The sequence below is a fragment of the Lissotriton helveticus genome, chromosome 1_1 (genome assembly GCF_964261635.1).
Source record: "Lissotriton helveticus chromosome 1_1, aLisHel1.1, whole genome shotgun sequence".
In the NCBI taxonomy this organism is placed as follows: Eukaryota; Metazoa; Chordata; class Amphibia; order Caudata; family Salamandridae; genus Lissotriton; species Lissotriton helveticus.
The window spans coordinates 420,097,068-420,113,484 of record NC_136057.1 but is presented as its reverse complement, the minus strand read 5'-3'; the positions used below and the strand labels follow the sequence as shown (position 1 = coordinate 420,113,484).

The window sequence follows — 16,417 nt, the reverse complement described above, 5'->3', positions numbered from 1 at the left end:
CCAGGGCGACAGCGGGTGCGGCCACAGAAGCTCGCCAGGAGTGTAGGGCGGCAAGGATGTCCGCAAGTGTAGGAAAACCTTTACAGTATCCGGCACCCGGGCCATGCGGCGGGCCTCCAGCGCTCGTCCAGGCCCGGCTGAGACATTCAGGGTCGGCCGCCATCTTGGAAGCCCGGCGGGGCCGGGGCGTCCGTCAACCCCCGTCCGGGCAGCAGCGAGGCAAATGAAGACCAGCCGACCGGCAGCAGGGCACCTCCAGAGCAGGAAGTGGGGCCACCAGAAGAAGGGGGATCGCCGGCTCCCCAGTGCCGCCAGCCCCGTTCGAGTCCGGGCGGAGGGGATCAAAATGGCCGGACCGGAGAACAAAGGGGGAGCAAGCCGAATGTACGGTCAGCCCCGTCAACGGAAGGCAGCGCCTCCACCCAAGGCCACCGGTCCGCCGGAGTCGGCCAGCAAGTCACAGCCGGCCTATACGCATAACGGCCTCTACGACCGCGGCCACTGCGCCATCAAGGGCCGATCATCGCGCTCCGCCCCGTCCGGGTGCCGCCGAGAAGATCCAGGCCAGCCCGCTCCGGAGGCCCCGAAGCGAGCGGGAGCGCCGTTCAGGATCCACGGCACCCAAGGACAACCAGAGCCAAAGGTGAGTGCCTGCAAGGTATCTGAACGCTACAGCATAGCAAAGAGGACTTCCCGGGGCAGGATAACCGCAGGATATACGATAAAAACAGGCAGGCGAACGGAGCCGAGCTAAAACGTGGCCATCTCGGACGCGAGCTTGGCTCCTCCCCCCACTAGAGCATATATTAAAGATGAGAGGAGGCACCCTTATCTGGTGCCTCTAGAGATATTTAGCAGTGATGTGACCATATTCCAAAACACAGACTTGTGCTACTGGCTGTGCAGATCATATTTTGACTAATTTTTGATAGACCTCACCTACACCCACATACCGAAGAACCGCTCATAGAAACGCACACAGGACTGAATCGAATGCTTTCTCAGCCCCGAGGAAAATCGCGGCTGCCATCACTTCTGGATCTATTTGCTGTATTGCGCCAAAGATGGTGCTGAGATTGGATGCATTGCTACGCCCCGGGTAAAACTGGATTGCTCCAGCTGTATCAATCTGGGCAATAATGGAGCCAGTCTGTTCGCCAATAATTTAGTATACAGTTTGGTGATGGCATTTCACAGCTAGAGGGGTCTGTATGAGGAACGTTTATTCGGAGGTTTGCCTGGTTTGACTAAAGTAGTAATTATGACCTCAAGTATAGAGGGATGCATGACACTGGTTTGCGCCATTTTCTCAAATAATGGTGTGGAGTTAAGAGGTCCCGGTATCCCTTGTAAATCGCCACTGTAAGCCCATCCGCCCCATGCGCTTTACCAGATTGCATGCACGCAATGGCTGCCTGTATATCAAGTGTTCTGTGGTGAGCCATGTCATAGCTATGTGTTCCAAATAATCAGTAATATTCCCTTAGTCTGGAGTTTAACGTGTGCGATATAGATCTGCGTAGTATCTGCAGTATTTTTGTGCTGTACGGTGGTGAACTGTGATCGATTTATCGAGTCGCGAGGCGAGAGCAAGTTCGCCGCGACCGCGATCGTCAGCTGTGCCCCCTTCGCGACAGGTGCCACTAGAGGGGAGCTCGGACGTCTCCGAGCCCCACCAGCGTAGAGCGCTTCCTGCGCAGATTGAAGGTGAGGTGGTGCGCCGGGGCGGGGAAAGGCCGGCCTTCGTTGGGCGGGACTAGCGTCTCTGCCACTCCCCAGTGACCCGGGAGCTGTAGCTGTGGGCGGGAACCACCCTGTATGCAGAAGTCGGAGGGAGGTCTGTGGAGCCCCTGAGCGCCCCGTCGCTAACGAGAGAAGTGCTGTGCCCGACTGAATCGTATTTGGATTGCAGCCGATGTGAGGTGGGCCCGTTTCCTCATAGTGAATGCAGCGTTGTGAAGGAACTGTGAACCGGCATTTACCTGACTGTGCGCGAAGGTTGTGTGACCTCTCCGGCAGCCCGTTCGTCAGTCTAATGACTTTGAACTGGTGCCGCCTGTGCTCAAGTGGTGCTAAAGCCCGTAGGCGCGCATAGACTTCACCGGCAAAGCAGAGATCCTATCCCGGTGACCGCCGAGTGCAAATGATGTATTTACTGTGTTTCCTTGCCTTCTAGATATACGCGCATACGCCTTGAGTGATTATTAAAGAGTCCCAAACCTTATTTTGTGCTCAGAGAAGTCGTATACCTGGTCATTGAAAACAGCATAAACTGTAAGAGTTATCTTTCCCATTTGAAACGTATTGCAAATGTGATGAACCTAAAGTATTTAATTGGTGGCAGCGATACCAGAAGAAACATGTGGTTGCTTATTTAAATGAACCAGTATTTATTCTGATATTTATTCTGATATTTATTTGTGGTATTCATTCCTAAAGTTTATTCTATTGAATGATGCTATTTATTCCTGACTTATTTATTAATACTTTTTATTACCGAATTGAAACCCAGAACTGTATGACCAAAAGAAATGTATATGTGCTTTTCCAGTCAACCCTATTTACAACAAAGAACTTTTATATAAAGGAATCGTATTTTTCTACAGCAGTGGTGTGGTGTCCTTCTTTTTGGTGTGGATGTACAAGGAGTTATTATTGGGTCAGAGCCGGCTTAACACTACAGCCTTCACTTGCCTTGTCACTTGAGCCAAGCGACCCCCTTTGTGCTGGGCTTGCCCATCGCAGGTCCAACAGTGCTGTACTGTCTTCGTCGTAAAATGTTCTCCACTCTTCATCTAAGAGTTCCATAATCCTCCCAGCTTCGCGCCTGGGGCGCATAATATCGGCCAGAGTTGCTAATGGGCGTTTCCCCTTCCTATATAGCCTGGCCGTGGCATATTTGCCCATATGTACCACTTCTCTATTGGCGGTGTCATGGTGTTCCATTAGTTTAGTTTTAATTTTACCTAGTAGAGTGCATTCCCCTGTATGTTGATGTTCCAATTCTAAATCACCATAGGTGAGTGATCGGAGTAGGTGCGCAGTAGCGGTACGCAGCACAGAACCTGCGTCATAAGGCTTTTGGACATTAGCCAGTAGACTTTACGAGTGTGTGTGTCATGTGTAATGGAGTAGTGTGTAAATCCCTTTCCTTGGAGGTTAAGGAACCTCCATAAATCACCAGGTCTAGGAGGTCTGCAGTGTCGTTAAGTGCATGCGCAGCTGCAGAGGGACGCCGAGGGGGGCCCTTAGAGCGATCAAGCTTGGGATTTAATGTGCAATTAAAATCTCCTCCCCAGATTTAAGGCATGTTGCCCCACTGTAACAGACCGACGCCTAATGCTTGGTAAAATTGTGGATCATCCTAGTTTTGGCCATACACCCCCACAAGTACTACATCTAAGTGGCCTGTAAGGCAGATTGCCACTACGTACCTACCACCCGGGTCAACACAAAATTCCTTTAGCTATATCTTTGATTTGCAGTCAACCCTTATCAGTACCATTAACTAAACAGTGTCCAGCAGCTATTGCCAACTTATAGAAGTTTATTGTTCTATCGCTCAGTCCTCTATCAAACTGTTCCACACGACTTGATCTATAGGAGCCTCCGCGGGATCCAAATCCCTTCTCATGCACCAACGAACACATGATTTCCAGATTCTACTGAATCTACTGTCAGTACTGGGGGCCCAGGATTCGTGCAAAAGCTCATCAGTTATGTCCGAAAAGGCCTGACATTTCTCTAGATCTCCTGATGCCTTCCAGGCAAGTAGGTTCAAAGTCCCCATCAACACCAAAGGTTGTTCTTCCCTGTCTGCATTTTGCAGAAGGCCTGGTAGAGCCGGAAGGAAAAGGGGAACGTCACAAGCAAGCTCCAAGGTCATAGGTAACCATGCTTGATAGACCCAAAACGTTGTTATCAGAGCAATTGAGGAATTCTCTTGTCTTATCATCTGTAGAACTCTCAGTATCATTACAAAGGGGGGAAATGCATATGCATTCTTTCCCTTCTAAGTTTGAAGGAGAGCGTTCACTGCTAGAGCACCGGATCTGGCATCCAACTGTAATAATCTTTCAGTTGAAATGTCCGTCTGCTTGCAAGAAGATCCAACTCTAGTGGGCCCCAAAACTGATTTAGTCTGCTGAAATAATAACGGTTCAGTTTCCAATCGCTGAAATCCTGGAAAAAACCTTAAATTCCAATCTGCAGAAACATTTACCTTCCCAGGTAAATACTCTGCCCTGAGATCGATTGTGTTCCAAACAAAAAAGCCAGAGTCTTTTTCTAAATCTGATAGGTCTGACTATCTCGAACCGCCCAAGTGATTTATACATGCAATTGTAGGAACATTGTCAATTTTGAGCAAAACTGCTCTCCCTTGTAAACAATGTCTGAAACTCATAAGTGCATAAAGACCTCCTATCAACTCTAGATAATTTATATGATGCACTCTCTACCTGTGATCACAAGCCACCAGTATCTTGAACTCCTAAGCGTGCACCCCAGCCTGTCAAACTGGCATCCGTCTCGAGGATAAAGTCTGAGGAACAACCAATTATCGCCTTGCCATTCCAGACGTCCATGTTCTCCAACCACCAAGACAACCCTGATCTGGCCTCCTCATCTAGACATACCTTGTCTCCGTACCACAGGCCCTCCCAAAGAGCCTTTGCTTTTACTCTCTGTAAGGCCCGTTAATGCAGCGGGCCCGAAAGTATTGCCTGAATAGAAGATGAAGGAAGACTTAACCTGGCCAGTTCTCTCAATGTTAGACACTCCTGCTTGAGGACAAACCTTTTCTCTTTCCAAATCTTGACAATCTTCTTCAAAGGTAAAAGTGGCATTACTTTCACCATATCGACAGTGAAACCCAAAAACTCTAGGGATCTGGAAGGACTTTTGACAGATTTTTCCCTTTTGATCAAAAATCCCATATCTTCCAAGAGGGACATGGCCATGTGTGAGTCCCTCAAAATCTAGTGACTGCATTGTTACATAATAAGTATATGGTCCAAATAAATGATCATGAAAACCTCTCTTTTCCTGAGATGGGAAGCTGTAACTCTCATTACTTTTTAATAAAACACCACGGGGCTAAGAAAATACCAAAGGGGAGCCCTTGGAACTGATGCAGACGACCTTGCCAGGTGAACTGAAGATAAGCTTGATATTCTTTGGCCAAAGGAATTGTGAAATTGGCATCCTTCAGATCTAGTTTCACTAACCAATCCTTGCTTAACAACATATCTCTCAAAAGATGGATCCCTTCCATCTTGAAATGTCTGTAGGTAAGGAACCTGTTCATGTCTCTCAAATGTGTCCTCGGTTTTCGTCCTTTATCTTTCTTTTTTACCAAGAATACCGTACTCAATAAAACATGGCACTCTACAGGTACCTGGAGGATTGCCTCTTTTTGTAATAAGGTTTTTACCTCTTCCTCAACTACTTTCTGCTGTGAGGCAGGTAAGGAAAGTTCTCTTGGAGTAACTACCTGAAATGGCTTTTTCCAAAATTCTATCTTGAACCCATTAATGGTTTCTAAAACCCAAGGTTCCTTTGTTATAGTCTCCCAGACGTGGGAAAAGAATCGTAGGCGATGCCCGACTTTTCCCAGGGAAGTAGGTAAAGTTGCAATACTCACCGTGGTAACATGAAGAACCTTGTCCTATTGATCTACTTCTTCTTCCCCGGTGGGCACTTCCTCTCTGGGGAAAGAAGGCACTGGTCTGGAACCCTCCGACTTGGTATCCTCTTCCAAAATCTCTTGGTTGTCTAAAATTGAAGTGGGACCTCTGGGAGCCACAGCCCGCAGAAAGCCCCCTTCTGCCAGCCCATCCCAAAACACTTGTATTGAATACACTTGTATTGAATACCCCGCACATATTACTCTGTGCTTTGTAAACGTTGCTATATATCTACTTAATGTCTTAATCCTGTGTTTCCCAAATAAAAGACTCTTAGGACTCTATGATCTTTTTCCGCCCGATCCCCAAGTTTTTTACTTATTTTCATTAAAACTACAATGTGCCTTTCCGCATTCAATGCCGCATTAGCATTCCCTATGAAGACCATTGCTCTTTGATGTCTAGAGGGAGGCCATTAGCATATGCCTCCTTCACCATATCAATGATTCTTGCCTGGGGCCCGACTACATTAAGGAGGCGATCCTGGCATGACTTCAGGGACCTTTCCAGTCCCTTCCTGGGTCCCGACCCAATTTAAAAAGGAACATTATCTGTTCCGGGTCAAGATTGGGAGTAAGGCACACCTTGTCTTGAATCACAGGTCTAGAGCATTAAGCTCTCAATATATTTCTTAACCCGTTATCAAGTGGATTACGGATCCAACGTTTTATAAACTTAGCAAAATGATCCTGTGGCCACAATTCCGCACTCTGTGGGTACGTGATATTATCCGTGGAGAACATTTCCCCTCCTAATTATTATTATTATGGCATGGTTACTCCATTACGGAGCGTCCCTGCGCTAAATTCCATTCAGAGGCTGCGATCATATAGGATAGGGAGATTCTATGTAGCAAATTTTTTCCTAAACAGCCAAGTTTTGAGTTGCTTCCTAAAAGCTGCTTCAGCTAGCTCCTATCTGAGGAACCTCCTAGCTGCCACGTATCTAAAAAGAGGTGCCTCTGAAACATCTCCTATTGAATTTAGGAATGCAGACCAGTCCTGTTCCAGCTGACCTCAGGCTTTGCGTGGGGTGGCAGGAGTGTATCATGGGACGAAGATATTTTGGACTCTTGCCCTGTAGTATTCTGTGGACATAACATAGGGCAAGGAGGTCCTCTCCTCAACAGGGAGTCAATGGAGAGTCTCCCAAGCGCTACCAGTCTAGTGATGTTAAAGAGCATCCGAGCAGCCTCATTTTGCACCCCCTGGAGCATATGTATACTCCTCTTTAGTTCCCCCAGGTAGAGGACATTACAATAGTCCAACAAGATGTTACAAGCACCTGTACCACTGTCTTACTAGCATCGTCTGGGATGAGTCCTAAGATTTTTTTCAACATTTTTTAAAATCCCGAAACAGGAGCCTGTAAGAGCGGTAATCTGGTCAGAGAAGGATAGGGTTGAATCAAACCGACTCCCAGATTTTTAACTTTCTGACTCGGGGAAGGGGGAGATCCCAACAGGCTGGGCCACCATCTTGATGACCAGATGGAGGGCTGTTTTCCTACCACTAGGATGTTTTGCTGGCATTGAGCCTAAGGCAGCTATGTTTCATCCAATTTGCCATGTCCTCCAGGCAGAGTTTGAAATCCTCAGCCGCTTTGCCATTGTCTTGGGCCAGGGTAAGGATCCGCTGCGTGTCCTCTGCATATGACACCATCTGTACCCCATGTTTGTTCAGTAGATCTGCCATAGGATGCATATATAGGTTAAACAGGGTCAGACTCAAGACGGAACCTGGAAGCACCCTCTGTTTCAGATGTTGAATAGAGGAATCCTAAGGTTTCAGAGTAGTTTGAAAGGTATGGTCTTCCAGGAAGCTTGCCAGCCAACCCAGAACCAAGTCACCAATACGAGCATTGTGCAGTCTGTAAAGTAGCAGACCATAGGAGACTGTATCAAAGGCGGCGCTCACGTCAAGCAGGATAAGGGCTGCCGTTTGACCATCATCAGCAATTTTACATAATGAATCATAATGGCATAATGAATCCGAGGCTAGAAGTAGTGCTGATTCCGTGCTGAAGAGGTGTCTGTAACTAGACTGTGTCTCATGGAGGAGATCGTAATCCTCTACAAACTGCATTAGTTGTTGGTTGACATGCTTCTCAGCCACTTTGCAAAGTAAGGGAGTAGTGAGATAGGTCTTAAAATATCAGGCTGTAAAGGGTCTAGGTTAGGCTTTTTGAGCAGGTGACTTACCATGGGGTGGTTCCACTCAAATCAGATCAAATCAAAACAAGCTTTATTCGATTTTCAGAATAAAATCATAAAAGCACAAAAAATTTGATATATACATTTTTATAAAAACAAGGTGTAATCCATAATAATTAGAACAAGCTTGATCGATCGGTTATTAAAAGAACATCATGAATTGACATGTAAAAGTGTATATTTAAAAGAGGTAGTTTAAAACTTAATTCATTAATGTATAGTACTTTAACCGACACAAGTTAGAAATGAGGGCTTTACATAGTATTTCTAAATTTTATAACAAGTTTTAAAAAGCTTGAGACTGCATAAATTACATTTTCATCTTCTAACTGTTTAAGTTTCATATATGCTAGTCTACAGGTACGAATCCCCCATGCTTTAAGGACAGGTATCAGAAGGGCCCTACGCGGTCTCTTATAAAAAAGTACAAAACAGCACACAATGTATGTTCGATTGCGTTGAGGTGTCATCGCACGGGCAAGATTGATTTTCTGTAGACCAGTCGTTGCAGGTGGGAAAAGTGACCAAGCGGAAGAAAGTACCTAATCTCATTCGGGTCAGCAACGTACGGGCAAAGGGACTTAAGTCTAATGTAAGGTAATGTTGGAGGGTGTTGAGTGATTTCCTGATAACTGAGAGATGTGTGTTTATTTTTCTCAAGATTCCATCTATCAGTTGCTAGGTGGTCGAGGGCCATCTTTTTCAGCGCACCTCTTGATATCCCTTCCATGCTGGGCGGATTATCAAAGAATTCAGGATGACCTATCTTCGTGAAGATGTTTTTCACATAAGATAGCCATCTGATGTTAGCTGCCCCGTCCATTGCGAGACAATCTGTTATTATCTCTCTATTTAAAGCGGTCTCTTCAGTCACCCTGACCTTGTGCCACAACAATAAGGGGGAAATCCTAATGATGTCACAGATATAAGGAAGTCCTACTTTTATGTGAGTCATGTAAGTTGTTGTAAATTTAGAAACGCCAAGTAGATGACAGATAAACTGATTCCCGCAACCTTGTAGCATCTGGGCGTTTTCTACCCCCCAAAGCCCGGCCCCATATGTGGCGGTAGGAACACATTTGGCCTTATAAATGTGTATCAATTCCTTCACGGGTTTCCCCCCTATTTTAGCTGAAAAATTACTCAAAGCGCCAATGGACCGAGTGAAGGCTAATTTCCTGGCAGCTACTGCCGAATTCCAGCTCCCCCTCCTGTCAAAGGTTACACCTAGGTAACTAAACCTATCTGTTGTTTCGATTCTTTGGCCTTGTAAAAAGATGGGGCGAAATACCTTTCTTGATCCACGGCCACAGGACATTGTGTAGGTTTTAGGGATATTTACTTTTAAGCTTCTGTCCCTCATAAAGCTAGTGAATTCGACCACTGCCCGCTGTAGACCGATTCTAGTCCGCGACATTATTGCCGCGTCATCTGCATACAATAGTATTGGGATAGGTGACCCATTTATAGAGGGGCAGTCGTGTTGGAAAACACATAGGTGTTGTCCGATAGAGTTGACATAAATAGTGAACAACATGGGTGCTAGTATGCACCCCTGTCTAACCCCTCTCCGGATGGGAAATTTATCTAAGCATTCCCCCTGACAGCCAAATCTCACCCTGGCTCCTGCATCCTTATATAATTCTTTAATGAAGGTAAGGATTTGACCATTGATGCCCAGGTCGGACAGTGTTTTCCATAGAAATTCATGGTCCACACAGTCGAAGGCGGAACTAAGGTCTACAAAGGTGATGTATAATTTTCCGCTTCTCGCCTGTGTGTATTTGGCGGTGATTAAGGCCAAGTTCAAACTCTGTTCCACTGTCCCTTTCCCAGCTCTGAAGCCATACTGTAGATTGGATAAGGCCTGATTTTCCTCCTCCCAGCTTTGAATCCCATTTAGGATGATTCTGCCGTCCACCTTCATCAATGCGTCTAAGAGCGAGATTGGCCTGTAACAGGTGGGGTCATTTCTGTTGCCCTTCTTAAATATTGGCACGACGATGGCGTCTGGCCAAGATGGAATAAATCCATGTTGGTTGGACTTATTTAGTACGTTTGTGAGTAAAGGGGCCCAGAGATCTATCTCTGTCTTATATACGTCGATCGGGACGCAGTTGGGGCCGGGGTCCTTGCCAGAGGAGCTTTCTGTAATGGCTTTAATTACCTCTTGGTAGCTAAAGGTTATATCTAGGGGAAATACGCTTAAATCATCAGTTTCACTAGATGCTGGCGTGCTATCATTAGAAGTGAACGAACTGTGCCCATCGGTCGGTCTATTATAAAGCTGTCTAAAATGGGTCACCCATGTGTCCCCTGGTATAGCTACATCTATAAAGTCCTCCACTCTGCTTTGCAGGTATGGGGCGTTTATCACTTTCCAGAAGGCCGTGTTGTCTCGCTGTTGTGACGCCTCCCGTAGGGATGTCCAGGTGGATGTCCAGGTTTCCCTCTTTAAAGTGTCTTTCCTGGCTTAATAGTCATTTTATATACTCTTCTGGCATGCCGAATTAGTTCTTGATTTTTGGGTTTGTTTTGTAGTGCCTTTTTTAAGGATGTTAATGCTTTAGTGCATTTAGTGTCAAACCATCCTTGCGCTTTATTAGCGACTCGTCTATGTTCTCTAAAAAGGAGGTTCTTCTCCGCTAATTGGATATTTGAAAAAGAAGCCATAACTTTGTCAGGCGCTTCGTCAGCTGTCAGACATATCAAAATGTCTTCGAGAGACGAAGAAATTAGATTTTTTAAGAATCCGGCGGGCTCAACCTTCTCCCATTTAATGACATAGCCGTTAGTAGCGCTTAGTTTGACCTTTGGTGTATAATTAAGATCCTTCTTTTTAGTGTAAAAGATATGGGGTAGTGGTCACCAAAAAGGGCCGTGCCTGTTTCCCAAGTGATCACGCATCCCGCGTGGGCAGAGGACATTAAAGTAAAATCTATAGTAGAGTTGCACCCCCGTCCGTTAAAAGTCGGTTGGAAAGGGACGATCGGGCTGCATAGCTCGTTCACAAAGGACAAGTTAAGGTGGAAGGTGATGTTGTTAAAAATATTACCTAGTTTTGTGTGGGCAAAATGGGTGGGACTGTCTTCCCTATAGTCAGCCAGGCCGCACAAACCAGTTGCAGAATAAGGGCAGACAGTGCAATTAAAATCACCAACCCAAATTATCACTTTCTCTCCTACTAACTGGTCTCTTAAAGAAGTTAAGCTATTCAAAAGGCTGTAAAATGTAGGCTCTAACATATTGGGAGGTACATTATTATACAGATTTATTAAGATTACATTAAGTGAGTGGCACCCTCTAAAAACCAATATCTGATAGAACGCTGTGCTTGGAAACTTGCTAACTTTTATGTCCTCTGTCGTTGCAACATATGTACAGAGACCTCCTTTATTCCGGCCCTGTTTGCTAGCAAGTGCTGGTGAATAAAAAGTTAGAAAGCCTATAATGTGAATTTCCTCTATCGTCCAGGTTTCCTGTATGCAGACTATACTATGATTCTTGACAACGTCTAGCCATGATTGCTGGGAGACCTTGGTTGACAAACCCGCTACGTTCCAGGTAAGGAGACTGTGAAAGGAATTGCTCAACTTGGGCCCTGTAGTTTTTGTTAGGGGGTTTGCTCTTGAACTACTTTCCTTTGATGGAAAATGGTCCGTGGCAGTCTGGGGGACAGATAAAAAGTTAGTTAGCGCCCTGTTTGATGTACTCGGATGATGAATGTCCCCTGCTTCTTCTACTGCTTCCACCACTGTTTCACTAATTGTGGGCATTTCGTGTGGTTCATGTAAATCCTCAGTGCCACCGTGAGTGTCGTACCTTATGGGCTGGCATGGGATTTTAGTTGGGGGGGTTGCTAGACTCAATGAGTGTTCCCCCGGGGGTTTCGTTGCCTGTGGTTCCACTCTTTTGGAACTATGCCAGAGCAAAATGACAGGGACCTAGTGGAGTTTTATTGTAGTTTTTGTGGTAGAGGGGGACTCTGAATCCATAAAAAGATCATCATCATCATCAAGGTCCCATTGATCTAGATTCACGACATGTTCATCAATGTGCCTCTCATTAAGAAGTACTTCCTCTTCCACATCAGAGGCCATAATCCTGCTTGGGGTATTCTGAGAGCGCTGTGCCACTTGGGGTACTCTTCTTTTTGTGTCGCAATGGACACCCATACTCTGTGAGATGCTTAGATCTCCTGATCTTCGGGAGGTGCTTAGACCTCCCAGGCTTACTGAGGTGCTTGGGCCTCCCATCTTTTTAGATGGCATTGCCCCTTTTTAAATATGCTTGCTTTCTCTTACCTCCTTTCGTTATCAAGACCGAGACTTCACCTGAGGAGGACTCATGATCCTCTTCATTCTGAACGTGGTCAAACATGTTATCCAAATTATATAATAATACTCTAAATAGTACTCTTTTTAAACAAATCTTAGTCTGAAAGGTCAATAAATATGTTGATTTAGAAAACCTGAATGTAAGTAAATAAGGTTATGCCTATAAGCTTTAAAACACCCAAAAAGCCTTCAAATAAGTGTTCCCAGATTTAAGAATGCTCTTTCAGACTTAGCTCCAATCAGCTGACAGCTGATCGCTATTGAGGAGAGACTGTAACGTCATCGTTAACGCGTTACGGTGACCCCTGCTGATAACTGGAGATCCGTGCAACGTCTCAGGGATAAAATGGTCCTGAGCAATGTCTCAGGGCTATTGCCCTGTTCATTCCTCTAAATCCGTCACAAGGGTGCGACCTACCACTGCTGGTGGCCTACAGCCTCGGAAGCCAACCAGACAGACGAGTGCTGCACGAGCCATGAAGGTTGGTTCTTGTCATTGCAGCCTCAGCGGGACAGACGGACTGGTGCCACTAGGGCTGTGGTGGCCTGTTGTTTCAGCCTCAGCGGGTCAAGCTCAGTGTGTTTCGGGGAAACCGCAAGCATCCGCAGCGATATCAGGTAGGCTGCACTTCAAATAATGGAGCGCTCTTGCCTTATGACCCTCAAATGCGACCGTAAAGGTTAATTATTCCCAAAAATCTAGGAAGGGTAAAAAAGTTTCCATAGATTGGAAATGGTATAACCAAATATTAAAAATAAAAGGTAAACAACGCTTCCTAGTAATAACAAGCGCTCGCCTAGATGCTTATGATGTAAATATAGAAGAACATATTCAAGAAACAGTAAACCTTTGATAATGAGAATTGGAGGTTACTAATCTGTGAGGAGCAGCTTTTTAAAGAGGAAGAATATTCACTTCATCTTCTTATGTGTATCGACTGTGTTATTTTGGAATGCTTTTTTTCTGATGTATAATACTTTCAAGTGCTGTGTGAAGGAGCATTAAAGTAATAACGCATAATGGTAGCCTCTGGTCTTGTAATGAAATTACTTTTGTTTTTCAGAAATCATGGTAAGGGTGCTGAGTGGGCAGGGAGTCTTAGAGTTTCAAATGTAGGCTGATCTGAAAGTGGAATGGCCTTGGAGCGGTAGCCAGTCGAGTTTAATAAGTGTTGTTGTCATATGGTGAAGCTATGCTCGTGGCATGGAGGCCCGTGAATATGGAAATCACTATTTAAAAAAAATATGTAATTGCATACATACAAGACTTAGCATCACTGACTGCAGTGCCAGTCTACCCCACTACCTTTTCACTGGCTCCCAAGTCATTAATGATATTAGTACATGAATGTGCTAGACCTGCCACAGTCCTTTTTAGGGCTCGCGCAGGGAGAGCCCTTTTTTGAGGCGTTCCAAAACAGAGCCTGGAATCGCACACGCTCGTGCGTGCGCTTTTCCTTTTGGCTTCCATGATTGGCCTTTGCGTGCGTGTGTTTCTGAAATATGGCACGCAATAGGCCAAAGGCGGGCGCATTGCTCTACCCATGGCCTAATGGTGTCTGTTACGCACACCAAAGGCCATGTGGTTTCAATCATCATGCCCAGGCACGGGTGCGATAATTGTCGGCACATGTTCGCTGTGGCGCGTGCGTGCGCACCACTAGCAGGCGTTTTTAAAATGTTTTTTTAAGCGATCGCTTTCAGTGCGGCTTGTTTTTATAGTGCTCATAGAAATAAGACTGTTCTCTAGCCATTGGAGTCTGTGAAAAAGGGGTTGAGTGAAACCAGAGATCTGTATGGATGTTTGTTCTGAGTGCTTTATTAGAACTGCTGGTTGCACTGTTTGCCAAAGCCGTTTGACATATTTTCCAAATCAAAATATTCAATGTTTTAAAAGCACACATATTGTATAGATCAAAGGTGTGTGATTTTGATTTATTTTTCCTCCGGCTGTCTTATGCAGGTTCAGAATGGCACTAGCTCTGTGCCACGTTTATATCTGACAATATAAAGGTTTACTAAGTTTTCATATGCAGGACATTGTCTTCAGAAAGATTTGGTTTCTGTCAGTATTAAGAATGTTCTGGCGATCTTGCACGTTTCCCTCTATTTACTAAGTAGCTCAATACGGGGCTACACATTCTCCACAAATTAAAAGTCAATTGACTATGACTTCACTTGCCCCATCCGTGGTTGCCTTGTACCCGGGTATTGCCTGCCCTATGGAAGCGCTCAATGAGCATTCCCTTTTCGTGAATAGCCATGTTGTCCTGGCAATTTAAACTCTCTACACTTATTACAAATTGCAGAGCTTGTAGACACCCATATTCCTCCTGGAATGGTGTTTTTGCAGGTATTAGATGTGAGTGTTTTTAGGAAGTAATTGAAGAGATCTTACATTCTTGCGTGCGCGGCAATTATGCCCACTGCTGTCCAAGACTTATTGTGTGGGGGACACTGACAAGGGCTTGTCCGAACCAGTGCCTATTTCAGTTCACACCCTCACCCTGGACCATGTGACAACGTCATATGACGCAGTCAGGGGAACAGTCACCCTGAACATCCCGGACCTTTTACCTGATGAGTGGCCCGGCCAGTCGGCCACCTGGGACATGTTACGGACTGACAATAAATATTTGGGGTTGTTTCACCCCGCCACGCCCCTTTTGCAATGTTCGGATGTGGAGTAGTGTGCTTGCCTTGTTTAGTTTTAGCACATTCTTGAATTGTCTGCAGTTGGTGGATCAGCGTAGTGAACTTTGTTCCCCTTAGTTTTGTGTTGTACATATCAGGTGCAGATACTTCTAATAGGTGGCTAAACACATGGTATTTGACTCTGCTAGTTTATGTGCCAAAAGACCTGTTTGGGTGGCTCGTACATTACACTACACCAAAGGGACTTGACGTGTTTCAGTTGGCTTTCCTTTTGATACTCGTTTATTATCGAATAGTTGACAGTCTGAGTTCTGTCAACCACTGGACCACCTTCACCTGCGCTGCCGTATTATTTACCTTAGGTCTGGCAAGTGTGCAATAGTGAATGAGTTCCGGCTTGCATTGTTCAATACGCAAACTGCATTGTCTGTTTGTGTGCTTGGCTTTTCCTGGATTATAATTGTCATTCTAGGTTAGTTATTTCTGAGTTAGCAGTAGTTTGTCCCTAACTGCAGATTGTGTAGCAAAACAGTTTCTGAATTATATTTGTTTTTTACTGTGGTGCTTCTGACTGCATTTCTGTCGTATTTAAGCATTGTAATAATAGGCGGAACTACAGCCCAATTTGATTATACTTGATTTTACTTGATTTATTGATCTTGTAAGGAGATGGGCAGCTGTTTACTTTGCTGGGATTCGAACTCGTGAACTGCAGATTACAGCAGATGTCAGAGGTGAGAGCTTAATTTACTGAATCGTTTTCCCTACGACTATAGTCCTATGCAGGCACCACTCATGCTGCAATAAAGAAGGCATTAATCTGTTTCAGTTTAATTTCAATTGGCGCTATTGTGGGGCCTACCTTTGACGAGATCTATAAATGCCCTACTTGATATGTGTCTATTGGAAGAGGACTAGTCAGGACCAGCAGTGTGTGTTTGTGTTAATTTGGGGAAGAGGCCAGTCTTTCTGCTTTATCCACTCTCAAGAGTGCAAAATATATTTCTCTGAAAGCCATTGTGAGCGTGACTTGATGTTGCTCCAACTTTGAGAGATTGAAAAGTTAACTGACACTCTAGTGGTTGTCGTTTGTAAGAGGCCTGTTTAAAATTGACCCAAGTGGATGTGGGATCTGTGCCGTCTGATAAATAGCTCTAGTTTTAGTGTGTTTATTTGAGTTTGAACAATAGCTGGTCAAGGTGACTGAACTGTTGACTGCATGGTTACTAAGGTTACCTTTTTCTTCCTGTTTTCTTCAGAGAGCATGGATTATTTCAGAACCCTCGTGCTGTTGTAAAAGAGTTTATCCGAGTTCCAGCGAAGACTTAAAAGAAACGTCAGTTGATGGCGCGGGTGGAATGCTTGGCTTGTCCAGTCCGTCCGTTTTCCTGCTGCTCTTGGCTTGCTGATCCTACCTTGTTTTTAGCCTGTTCATTGTTTATGTACTTCGTTTAGAGTGCCTTGACAAGGTTATATGTCGTTACAACGAATTCCGTTGCAACGCATGCCTTTACCACGCATGCGTT

At 45.1% G+C, this 16,417-nt stretch overlaps 1 protein-coding gene across 8 annotated transcripts in view; it reads left to right on the top strand.

Annotated features, from left to right (window-relative positions):
* The window catches only part of AMN1 (antagonist of mitotic exit network 1 homolog), an 851,867-nt gene that overhangs the window by 86,839 nt on the left and 748,611 nt on the right, over nucleotides 1-16,417 (top strand). For 2 of the 8 annotated variants that reach the window (XM_078673777.1, XM_078673776.1), the window contains exon 1: nucleotides 11,405-11,463. The exons of 5 other annotated variants lie outside the window; for them this stretch is intronic. In XM_078673777.1, coding sequence (XP_078529903.1) covers nucleotides 11,420-11,463 — 44 coding nt within the window. In that variant the 5' untranslated portion in view covers nucleotides 11,405-11,419. Of the gene's footprint in view, nucleotides 1-11,378; nucleotides 11,464-16,417 lie in introns of those variants that run through there. One more of the 8 variants, XM_078673781.1, reaches the window with a different exon arrangement.